Source organism: Protopterus annectens, chromosome 1.part2 (assembly GCF_019279795.1).
Source record: "Protopterus annectens isolate FY-2018-M chromosome 1.part2, PAN1.0, whole genome shotgun sequence".
Taxonomy (NCBI): Eukaryota; Metazoa; Chordata; order Ceratodontiformes; family Protopteridae; genus Protopterus; species Protopterus annectens.
The window spans coordinates 828654248-828666500 of NC_056727.1; the positions used below are offsets into that span (position 1 = coordinate 828654248).

General features: G+C 42.2%; 1 protein-coding gene across 2 annotated transcripts in view; it reads right to left on the reverse strand.

Moving 5' to 3' along the window:
* Nucleotides 1–12253, reverse strand: part of MTR (5-methyltetrahydrofolate-homocysteine methyltransferase) — a 1755520-nt gene that overhangs the window by 1684344 nt on the left and 58923 nt on the right. For both annotated transcript variants that reach the window (XM_044059073.1, XM_044059064.1), the window contains exon 2: nt 3818–4033. In XM_044059073.1, the coding sequence (XP_043915008.1) occupies nt 3818–4015 (198 nt within the window). In that variant the 5' untranslated portion in view covers nt 4016–4033. The remainder of the gene's footprint in view (nt 1–3817; nt 4034–12253) is intronic.

Sequence of the window (12253 nt, forward strand, 5' to 3'; positions counted from 1 at the left end):
TTGTCATAGGTGACTCCATAGTCAGACACACTGATGTCCCACTCACCAGGCTGAACAAGGAGAGGGTCACAGTAAGCTGCCTAGCGGGCACTAGAATCCGCCACATAACACAAGCAGTCGGGTCACTCCACAGCAAGTACAAATATGACACAATCATTGTCCATGCTGGTGTGAACGACCTGAGACGTACCTCCCTGGACTACATGAAAAGAGACATAGAGGAGCTCTCTGATTATGTAGCCCAGGCAGGTATGACCCTGACCCTGAGCAGCATCCTTCCTTCACCAAGAATGATGCCACAACATAGAGACAAGATGATCAGCTTTAACAATTGGCTTAATTTCTGGTGTCATTCAAAGGGGATCCAGTGTCTGTCTGCCTGGGATGACATGCTTGACAAGCCACGCTGCTTCGAAAGGGACGGCTTGCACCTGTCACCCCTGGGATTCCGGATATTGGCTAAGGCTCTTGCCACCCCATAGTGCCTTTTTAGGCAAGGCTCAAATTCTAAACCTACCACCCTAGAAAACAAAAATGGGAAGAAACTAAGGGTAATGCTGCTCAATGCCAGAAGTCTAAATCTCAAAATGCACGCACTCGAGGCCCTTCTCAGTATGGAGAACATCGATGTCTGTGCTGTGACTGAAACCTGGTTCAAGGCTCCTGAGAGCACACCGGCACTATCAGGTTTTACCTCATATCATGCTCCGCCCCAAAACCCGGACCACACCACAAAAGGAGGGGGTGTATCCATATTCATCAAGGATACCCACACCTCCAGGTTGGTGGCAACGCACGAAGCATCGGAAACCATCCCGGTGCAATTAACCATAGGCAAAACTGCTCTATAATTTGTAGCATGCTACAGGCCACCCTCTCAAACTCAGGAACCCCACACAGCCTTCCTGAAGACACTGGAGGGTATAAGTGTATCTCCAAACACCATTATATTGGGTGACTTCAACTACCCAAATATAGACTGGGAACATTACTCAAGCCCAAACTTTCTAGCCCAAAGGTTCCTGGAGTCCATAAATTCAAATGCCATGGAACAACTAGTCACCGTTCCCACAAGAGGAGAAAATATACTAGATCTCATTATCACAAACATGGGGACAAAATGCTCCACACCGGAAGTATATCCCTCATTGGTGATATCAGATCATAAACTAATCTCAGTGGATATCCACATCCTGCCCCCACCCCAAACAAAAAAGACCACAGTGAAGAACTTCTCTAAAGCAAACTTCACACTACTCAAGACTGGTGTGGTATCCTTCAAGGCCCCCGAGCCAGTGGAAACCACAACCCAAGCTGCAGAAGCCCTTACAAATGCCTTCTACGAACACCTCCAGGACTGCATGGATCAGGCAATCCCTAATAAAACCAAGACTCTTTCCACCAAGGGCAAACGTCCAGTCTGGTGGACCCCAGCCATAAACAAACTTTACAATAAGAGGAGAAAGCTGTTACATGATAGAGCAAAATCCATAAAAGAGAAGACACCTTTGATCATTATTAGTAAAAAAATACGAGCTCTCATAAAATCATCCAAGGCCAACTTTGAGAGAAAAATTGCCATAGATTCAAAAGACAATCATAAGGCCTTCGTCAGCTATGTTAGAAACCTGGGTGGAAACACCCAGATATGCTCAGAATTAGTCCAAAATGATACAAAAATCACTGAACCCACAGACATTGCCAACATACTGGCAGACAGGTTCAGTGCAAACTTCACCCCGCTCCCCAAAAGGAGAGATAACTATACCAGCGGAGTGCAGCCTCCCAGACATCTCCAATGCGCAGGTGAAAGCTGCTATCTCTAATGCTAATTCACAGCATCATTGGGACCGGATGGTGTCCCCGGCTGTGTGCTACACGAACTCAATGAGGAACTAAACCCGCACATAAGGCAGCTGTTTAATCTTAGCCTTACCACAGGATACGTGCCCAAGGAGTGGCGTTCGGCAACTGTGGTCCCACTCCACAAAGGCGGTGCCTCTACAGACCCTGGTAATTACCGCCCCATAAGCTTAACAAGCCTGGTCTGCAAAGCTATGGAGAGGATCATAATGGAACTCATAAACAAAGACATAGGGGACTTGCAGACATTGGACCCGACCCAGTTTGGCTTTGTCAAGGGCAGATCATGCCTTTTGAACTTGGTCAACTTCTTCGAAACAGTCACCAAGGCCATTGATGAGGGAAAGGCAGTCCATACAGCCTACCTTGACCTCGCGAAAGCTTTTGACACAATACCCCACACGGGTATTATAGAGAAACTTACCAGCTTAAATGTAAACCCATATGTCACAAGATGGGTTGCAAACTGGCTAAAGGACAGAACCCACAGGGTTAGAGTAGCTGGCGCCATGTCAGACTCCAAGCCGGTCACAAGTGGTGTCCCACAGGGCTCAGTCCTTGGCCCCCTGTTGTTCGGCATCTACTTCTCAGAAGGTACAGGCTAACATAGGAGGACTATGGCTGACAATGTTTGCAGATGACTGCAAACTGGGAGCCAAAGTGGAAAGTACATCGGACACAGATATCCTTCAGAGGGGTCTCACGGAAACTGATAGCTGGTGCCAGAGCCATGGCCTGAAGTTAAATGCCAAAAATGTATAGTCATACCCTTCGGGAAAAACAAGGTAACCCCAAGCTACCATATAGGTGGCAATCCACTAAGCACAGAAGAGGTTATCAGGGACCTGGGGACCCAGGTTGACAGTGGCCTTTCTTTTGACACTCACATTGCTAAAGTGGTTAGAAAAACCTTCTACATTGCCCACCTGATCATGAAGGGATTCACATCCAGATCAAGTGAGGTTATTGTTCCCCTGTACTCTTCACTTATCAGACCAATGATCGAGTACAATGCCCCATTCGGGATGTATCTCATCCGACACCTGCAGCAATTGGAGAGACCCCAAAAGTTCCTCGCCAAAAGGATAAAGGGACTCCAAAATCTGTCATATGCTGCCAGACTGAAGAAACTCCAGCTCTATTCAGTCGCATACCGTCTGTTCAGAGGTGACCTGTGCCTGACATACAAGGCCATGTCCAACCCAGAATTAATGGGCATGCTCCACCTCAAAAAATCCGAATCTACCAGATCCACTAGAGCAAGCGACTTAAACCTTAGCACGGATATAAATAGGACATGCTGGAGGGATAGATTTGTCACCCAGAGACTCCCTATGTTGTGGAATAAAGTCCCGGTCCATGTGAGGCAGAGCACCTCGCTGGCTCTGTTCAAGAGAAATCTTGACCGGTGGATGGGAGATCGTAGGTTTCCCCCAGGAATCATCTCTGTGTCACTGCTGGACAGAGGCACAACAAACTAATGGGCACAGTATTTTTTAACATAAGGGGTGTAAGCCACAAAAACTCTGGGCTAGGCTTATAAATGCCTTAGGGCAGATAGCCTAGTATAAACCTATGAACCTATGAATGAAAACTGTTGCTCAAAACAACACTAACAGTTCAAAGCAAAGTTTCCGTGGGGAATTCTACTTTTCCTGCATACACAACTCTCTGTGCAGAGGTCTATACCCATGTACTCTCCTCACTTGACAGGAACTCTGAGTTCTTCTGCACTGCAATGATCTCTGCTGACAAATATATGACTTGGCCAAGGGCTCATAAATCACATAGTTTGCCAGTGCACAACTGACCTACTCTCCATGTCTACCCCTTGTACACAATTACAATTACTTTTTTGAAAATATTCAAATACCAGCAATTTTTCATACAGCCTCCAACTAACGTGGTAAATGCAACCCTTTGATAATTCACATTCATATAGTTACAATCATACCATGTGAATTGTGTAGATTATGTCCGGTTGTGTTATGCTTAGGAGGTCATTGTTCCCTTTTAAACATCTGGGATGATACTTGAATTCAACACCACGATAATCATCTTCTTCAAGTTTATACTTCTGGATCATGGTCCCCATCCCGCCATCTAAAACCATTATCCGTTCTCGGAGAATGGATGCAATTTCCTCTTGCATGGTCTTCTTTTGAGTTCCCTGTCAGAAAGAAAAAATCATATGTTCCATAAATACTTCCATATTATCATCACATTAAGTATACTAGAGTTTTTCTTATTATTGCTATTATTAAGATGATCGAAGTACTGCCTGCTTTCTTTAACTATGTAACATCTGTTTCAGTAAAACCGCATATATAGTCAATGGCCTTTACCATTTCTGCTCCTTATTTTATTTTTTACATATTCTGTCCACTTTCACATGAAAAACAAAATGGCTGATAGTTCAGCTTCCATCACAGTAGTGATATGCAACAACTGTAAAGTAAACCAACAGTACATACACACAACCATGAAAACACTGCAAAACTTCAGACAAAAGGTAAAGAAACACAAAATAAAGCAAATGTAAGCAATATGCAGGTACTTTCAAACATTTTTTTTTCTTGAAATCTCATGGACAAAGAATTTTTTCCTACTATAGGTTCATACTAGGCTATCTGCCCTAGGGCATTTATAAGCCTAACCAGAATGTGTTTGGCTTTCGCCACCCATTTTAAATTTATTTTGCTATGCCCTTTTCGAGAAAGTTAGTATACTGTGCCTCTGTCTAACAGTGACACAGAAGTGATACCCGGGGTAAACCTACGATCTCCCATCCACTCATCAAGATTCCTCTTGAAGAGAGTCAATGAGGGACTCTGCCTAACCTGGACTGGGATTTTATTCCAGAGTGAAGGGAGCCTCTGGGTTATGAATCTGTCCCTCCAGCATGTACTATTTATTTCAGTGCTGAGGTTCAAGTGTCGAGCCAGAGCTCGATGGGATTTGGATTTTCTGAGGTGCAGCATGTCCATTAATTCCGGGTTGGACATGGCTTTATACGTCAGGCACAGATCGCCTCTGAACAGGCGGTATGCCACTGTGTAGAGCTGGAGTTTCTTTAACCGGGCAGCACATGGCATCTGTTTGAGCCCTTTGATCCTCTTGGTGAGGTACTTTTGGGGTCTTTCCAGTTGCTGCAGGTGTCTGGTAAGGTACATCCCAAAAGGGGCATTGTACTCAATTATGGGTCTGATGAGGGATGAGTAAAGAGGCACGATGATGTCCCCTGATCTAGATGTGAATCCCTTCATGAACAGGTGGGCTATATAAAATGTTTTTCTAACCACTTTGGCCACGTGGTTGTCAAATGAGAGATTGCTATCAACTTGGGTCCCCAGGTCCCTAATTACTTTTGTACTTAATGGATTACCACCTATGTGGTAATTTGTGGGCACTTTGTTTTTGCCAAAGGGGATGACTATACATTTTTTGGCATTTAGCTTGAAGCCATGGCTCTGGCACCAGTTGTCTGTTTCTATGAGGCCCTTTTGGAGGATGCTTGTGTCGGCTGGAGAGTCAATTATGGCGCCCAGTTTGCAGTCATCTGCGAACTTGGTCAGCCACAGTCCTTCCGTGTTGGCCTGTACCTCCGAGAAATATATACCGAACAAGAGAGGTCCCAGGACTGAGCCTTGTGGGACACCACTTGTAACTGGTTTGGAGTCTGACATGGCTCCAGCAATTCTAACCATGTGGGTTCTGTCCCTTGAGCCAGTTTGCAATCCATCTAGTGACATAGGGGTTTATATTTAAGCTGGTGAGCTTATCTATAATGCCCGAGTGGGGTATTGTATCGAAGACTTTTATGAGGTCCAGGTAGGCTGTGTGGACCACCTTCCCTCGCCAATGGCCTTGGTGACTGTTTCAAAGAAATCAACCAGGTTTAAGAGGCAGGATCTGCCCTTAACAAAGCCGAACTGGGTAGGATCCAGTGTTTGTAGGTCCCCAATATCTTTATTTATGAGGTCCATGATGATCCTTTCCATAGCTTTGCAGACCAAGCTAGTCAGGCTTATGGGGCGATAGTTTCCAGGATCCGCTGAGGCACCACCTTTATGGAGAGGGACCACTGTTTCTGTATGCCACTCTTTGGGCACATATCCTGTAGTAAGGCTGAGATTGAACAGTAGTTTTATGTTTGGGTTTAGCTCTTCTTGAGTTCATGTAGGACGCAGCCCGGGACACCGCCTGGTCCCATTGATGCTGTGTTTTTGCTTTGGAGAGGGCTCTTACCTGAGCATCTGAGATGTCAGGGGCAGCACTCTGCTGGGATAGATATTTGCCCTTTGGTGGGAGGGGAGTTTGCGCTGAACCTGTCTGCTAGGATGTTGGCAATGTCTGTGGGTTCGGTGTATTTTTGTCATTTTGGACTAATTCTGAGCATATCTGGGAATTACCACCCGGGTTCCTAACATAACTAAAGAAAGCCTTGTGATTATCCTTAGTGTCCTGTGCAATTTTTCTCTCGAAGCTGGCCTTAGACAATTTTATGTGTGCCCGTAGTTTTTTGCTAATACTGATCAGTGATGCCTTCCCTTTTTGGGATTTTGCTCTATCATTTAGTAGCTTCCTCCTTCTATTGTATAGTTTGTTTATGGCTGGGGTCCACCAGACAGGACGTCTGCCTTTGGAGGATTGGGTCTTGGTTTTATTTGGGATCGCATGATCCATGCATCCCTGAAGGTGTATGTTATTCTCTCTAAAATAAATCTAAGATTAAAAACTCAATTTTTCTAAACAAAAAAAATGTGCTGCAGGGCATACATTTTGAAGCATTTTTTTTTCTGAGCTCAGAAAATTAAACAGATCGGTTTTACAAAACTTAGCAGATGAGTAATTCCTAGTCATTTATTTGCTTACCTGTTACTTGGTATGAAATGAAAATCTACAGGTACTAAGTGCTCTACACAAAGCAGAGTTCCACCAAAACAGTTTGTCGTCTGAGTAAGCCATAATCAATTTCACATTATAATTTGGGTTATTAAGTAAGACATGAAAAAGCTCTGCTGTACATCACATATTGTATACCCACAGCCTCACCTTCAAAAAGGCATGTCTGTATCAAGGAACCGATGAAAAATATACAGAGGATGAAGACCTACTGCAATCAAATCTTCTGTCTAGACGTTATAATACGACAGTCTATTTTATGTACCAGACATAAAAATGAGACGGGTGATTTGTACTACAATGAAACTGCAAATTATCTCTGCAAATGATTCTTTAGACCCCTAATCATTACAGCTCCAGGACCTACCATTTTTACACACACTAGATAAAAATGTGCATTGCAAACACATCTAACTAAAAGCAAAGAAACACATCTTTAATCAGAAAAAGCTGTCAGTGTTTCACAGCAGAGGAGGAATGATATAATGGCTTACAATTACTTCTTTAATTTGTAACCAGGAGGAAGAGGAAAAAGATACAGCATAAAACCAGTTCAAGAATTCATGTCCATGGAGAACGTTCACCTTAGCAAGCACACTTGGAAGAGTGTGAAAACAAGATATTACGCACAGTACACTGCAACACTTCTATGTCTCTATTCGGATTGCCTGAAGAAAACAATGTACACTACATCAGCTTCTGAATGCACTGTTTCAACTTACCAGCAAAAGACTAATGTCTTAACAGTGGCTGATTTGTTAATGAACTCCCCAATACAGGTGATAGGCAGAAGGACTGAGGGACTGCCAATGTACAAACTACTCACTAAGTTACTAGTTAAGAAACAAGGTGTAAAGGTGGCTTTACTTTACTTAAAAAAAATATGAAAAGACAAACTCACTTTTTAAAGAAATATTGTGAATTACCTGGAACACATTAGTACAGGATCTAAGTAAGGGTCAAACATTCAAAGTGAAATGGCTTGGCATGGCTTTGCAAACAGAACAAAATGATCTCCAAGCAAAGTACACAAAGTCTGCAACTCAAAGAACACCCTGCATGTATCCAACTTGAAATTTCCATTCATTCACTCACTCAGTTTTTAATAATTTTAGTCTGAAGACAAAACATTAAACAGAAAGAAAAATAAGGTCTAAAGATGAAAAATTAAACAAAGCAAGACAGTTGAAATAGACATAGAAAGTAAGGCCGAAACAATACAGCTTACTCTCCTACCACCTGTCCTACTCAACTACTGGCAATATTTTCAAACGTAATGGATTTCAAAAAGTCTCCTCCAAACATGTAAAAGAAACACAGAAGGAACTTGGACTCTAAAATCAATTTATCATAACATAAATAAATTGGAAGTAGTGATTCCCTCAAAACCTTTGTGGGTTTTTCACTAAAGTAAATCTTACAGCAAACCCACCAAAATATAACAAAGCATCAATGAGATCAAGTCCATACCAACATTGTTTCTGGTTGTTCTCTTCCCAGCTCATTGTAGCAGGTGTCCAATAAGCTAAGCGTACACTCTGTTGTACAATTTAGTTAATAGGTGACATAACATCTCTGTTTTATACATGTTAGCCATATTTTAAGGAGTTCTCCTGGACTAAACTAAATACCAGCTTTTCCCTTATAAGTAACCTATTAACAAGATAGGGAACACAGAATATGATCTGACCAAATCCTTCAATAAAAATGTTTATACCTGACTGAATGTGTTATACTACTCTTTCACTTTTAAGAATATTAGTAACCGATTTAACAGACTGCAGAATGTAGCAATATAAAGGCTGCTGATATCACTGGAATGGAATCAACATTAATTCCTGCTTATATGTTTTCACAATTAAAATAAAAATGAACAGTATAGACTTGTGAATTTAAGAAATCACAAGTAGCAAAGGCAATGAAAAATAAAAATCTAGTTTTCCATTTAGAATCAAATAAATCTAATGCATGCCAGATTACCAGTCATTACATCTTATCTACAGCTGTGCAAAACCATAATTCCAGGCTTCTATATTTTTAGCCCATATACTTCTGATCAGCAATTAAGGCCTCTCATGGGAATATGTGCATATTTCTCGTTCCAACTAAACTTTCTCCAGACTACACAGATTTACTGTATATAAACCAAATTCCTAATCAGGTAAAATATGCCTACCACAAATTTTAACTTCAAGAATTTAATTCTTCCCAAAAAAGAAAAATGTAGGTACTGTCATTTCTGTAATATCTGTGACATATCATTAAATACCTGCTCTACCAGACAATGAACACTGATCTATATCAAATGAAAACCTGCACCCTTCATTTGTAGGCTTTACTCTGGTTAATCATATAGGCATGCTACGTAACACAGTTCAATCTTTATTACCTAAAGGTCTAAGATTTGCAAGATAATTTTCCTAGGAAATCCCCCCCCCCCATTATCCACAATACTGTGTTTAACAAGACCCCCCTCCAGATCCTCGAAGATATCCAAAGTCAGTGTAAACAATACAACATAACCCAAGGAAATAAATGGTTCATGAACCACACACCAGGCCAGCCAAAACAGAAGTTGTGAGAAGGTGAGCAGCAATGACAATAAGAATGGACATGTCAATGCAAGACCTGTTATTATAGTACGTACATATTTGTTATGTGAGATTAAAGTTTCATCCTTATGACCTAGAGGACAGAATTGCTTGCTAAACCTCTTAGATGGACCCTCATAAAGAATATCCCATGTTATGATGGCACTGAAGGAAGACCTGTATCCTGAGATCATATCAACCTTATGGTGTCTTGCAAAAGTATCCAGTGTGAAGATAGGTGAAGGCTGCCAGCCTAGCTAGACAGAATTTTGTAGATAATTCTGTCATTTGTAAATATTAATATAAGCCACATGCTTGTTCTCTTAAGTGGAAGAACATGCTGTTAGATGTGGAATTGCAAAAATGTAACAAAGCTGATAAGTCAAGCACTGTGAAATTCTTTGATATAAAATTCGGAGCTGAGATGTCTAGGTAAAGGCATTCTGCCTATTGTTTTGAGGCCAGAAGTAATGGCTAGAATCTGCATGTATAATTTCTTTTATTGCTCTGGCTTCTTGACCAGCTGCAAGATAAAAATGGCTATTAACCTCTGAGCTTCTGTTAGCCTGGGAACCAGAAAGAAATGATGTAATTTGAAATGAATCTGTGGTACTGTGTTATCAATTTAAGGACAGAAGGAATGAGAGCATTTTAGCATTTGTCTTTAGAACATCCAACTCACCACTCTACCTGTGTATGTATGTAAGTGGGATCTTAGACTTTAGTGTTTCTCTTAGAAATAGCTAGGAATTAGGAAGATTAAGTGTTTTTCTGTGTTGATGTCAGAACTATTCTACTGCATTAGTTTAAGCATTTTCCTGTGATCTTTGAACTCTTGGCTAGCACTGTGTAGTAAGAAGTACTGTCTTGTGTTGTTATTATTTATTATTAAATATTTTTAAACCTTTCAACTGTGGCTGTTTTGTGTAGAGATAATTTAAGCTCTAAGAATACATTGCATGTATATAGTGATACTGTCCAAGTCACTCCAAATAAGCCTTGACTGTTCAGTTGCACTTACCATTTGGATAATAACATTGCACAGTATAACTGGACACCCTTTCATAAAGGCCTCTGAGTAGCCAATAAGTATTAGTGGGTGGTGGCAAGTGGTACTACCATATAGACTGGATAAAAGGGGCACAGCTGGAGAACCTGTGCCAGCCAGCCTTCCCCAGGAGTGTCTGTGTGGTTGTATATAACTCTTATCTCAAAGTGTGTGTGTGTGTCAGCTACTTAGGCAGGGACATGAAGCACTGGTTGGACAGAGAGGGTGCCGGAGGTTTTAGCTTGCCCACTAGGCTGAGATCTGGACCCTATAGCTGTGCCTGTGGGGAGTCTTATAGGGGATCTGGAGAGAAAGGGAGAGGCCAGCCCCAGACTGACTGTGATCTCTGTGTGCTCTTAAGAGAAATTGTACTTTACTGTGTGTGTATTTATTATCCTTTCTTATATGGACACCCCTCATGGGTGTTAGTGGTGAGGATTGAGGCTCCTTGATTGCTGGGCCAGTGCACCGGCGTCACATATTAATTGTTTGGCAGTGGTGGGATATCCACACCACATATTAATTTGTTGGCAAATACTAATTGGCTTGTAGTGATGTGGGTAGTGTGAATTCCTGTAGCTTGTGTACAGTGATCACTGAAGGTGTTTTGTACTCTAAATCAGCCATGCAGCGAATACTCAAAGTAACGATCACAATTGTTTTATGTCTTTTGTTAGCTTAGTTAGTCAGAGAGAGCAGGCAGCATGTCAGCAGAGGAGTATGGAAACCTGACAAGGAGCCAGCTGTGCCAGGCTAGGGGACTGGTGCATGGAAACATGACTAAAGCAGACATGATTACAGCTTTGGTCACAACTGCATCAGAAAACAACAACCAGGAAGACGATCAGAATGGCAGTAGAGATGTACCACACTCAGAGAATGGACATTTCAACCTTTCTGCAAAGGACTTAAAAATCCATCTGGAGCTAAAGAGACTTGAGTTGGAGGCCAGACGTTTGGAAATAGGAGCAGCTGTGAGACTGACATCTAGAGAGTGTGGACAAGGAGAAACTGTGACGTTTGCAGGCTGAGGAGAATGAGAAACTGCTATGCCTGGAAGCGGAGGAAAAGGACAGGCAGCATGAAAAGGAGATGCTGACTCTTCGCCAGCATCATGGAGGTAATGAGGAAGGGAGTAACTGGACCACAGAAGCAGAAAAGGTCAGTAAATTTCTTCCACAGTTAAAAGAGGGGGATAAATTTGATAGTTTCATTCATATGTTTGAGAGTATGATGTTGACCAAAGGCTCTGGATACGGTTCCTGACCCCCTTACTCCATGGTAAAGCTGTATCTGTGTTGTCTAAAATTTCTGATCAGGAATGTTTTGATTACACTACGGTTAAGAACTGCTTGTTAGAAATTTTTAAGCTAACACCTGAACTGTACAGGAAAAAGTTTTGTGAGCATAGATGCAAGGCAGATGAAAGTGTGTGTGAATATGTTGCTGAACTGAGTACTTATTTTCATAGGTGAGCGAGTAGATGTCAGGTCATCACTTTTGAAGGGCTGGCAGACCTTTTGGTGAGGGAACAAGCCCTTAGCACTTTGCCTGAGGACATGAGGATCTGGTTAGCTGATAGACAATGTGCTACTTCAGATGAGTTGGGGAAGAAGGGAGACCTATACCTAGCAAGCAGGGCGCCCCAGCACAGGAAAGGGACCCCAGTACTGCTCATAGGTCTAAAGGAACCCATGGTGGGCAGTACAGACTGCCCCAACAGAATCTGACAGTAGCAGGGGAAGCCACTAGTCCAGATACATGTCCAGGACCTAGGGTTAAATGTTTTAAATGCAACCAGTGGGGCCATGTGGCATACAGATGTCCATGGAGGCAAGGTGGGGAA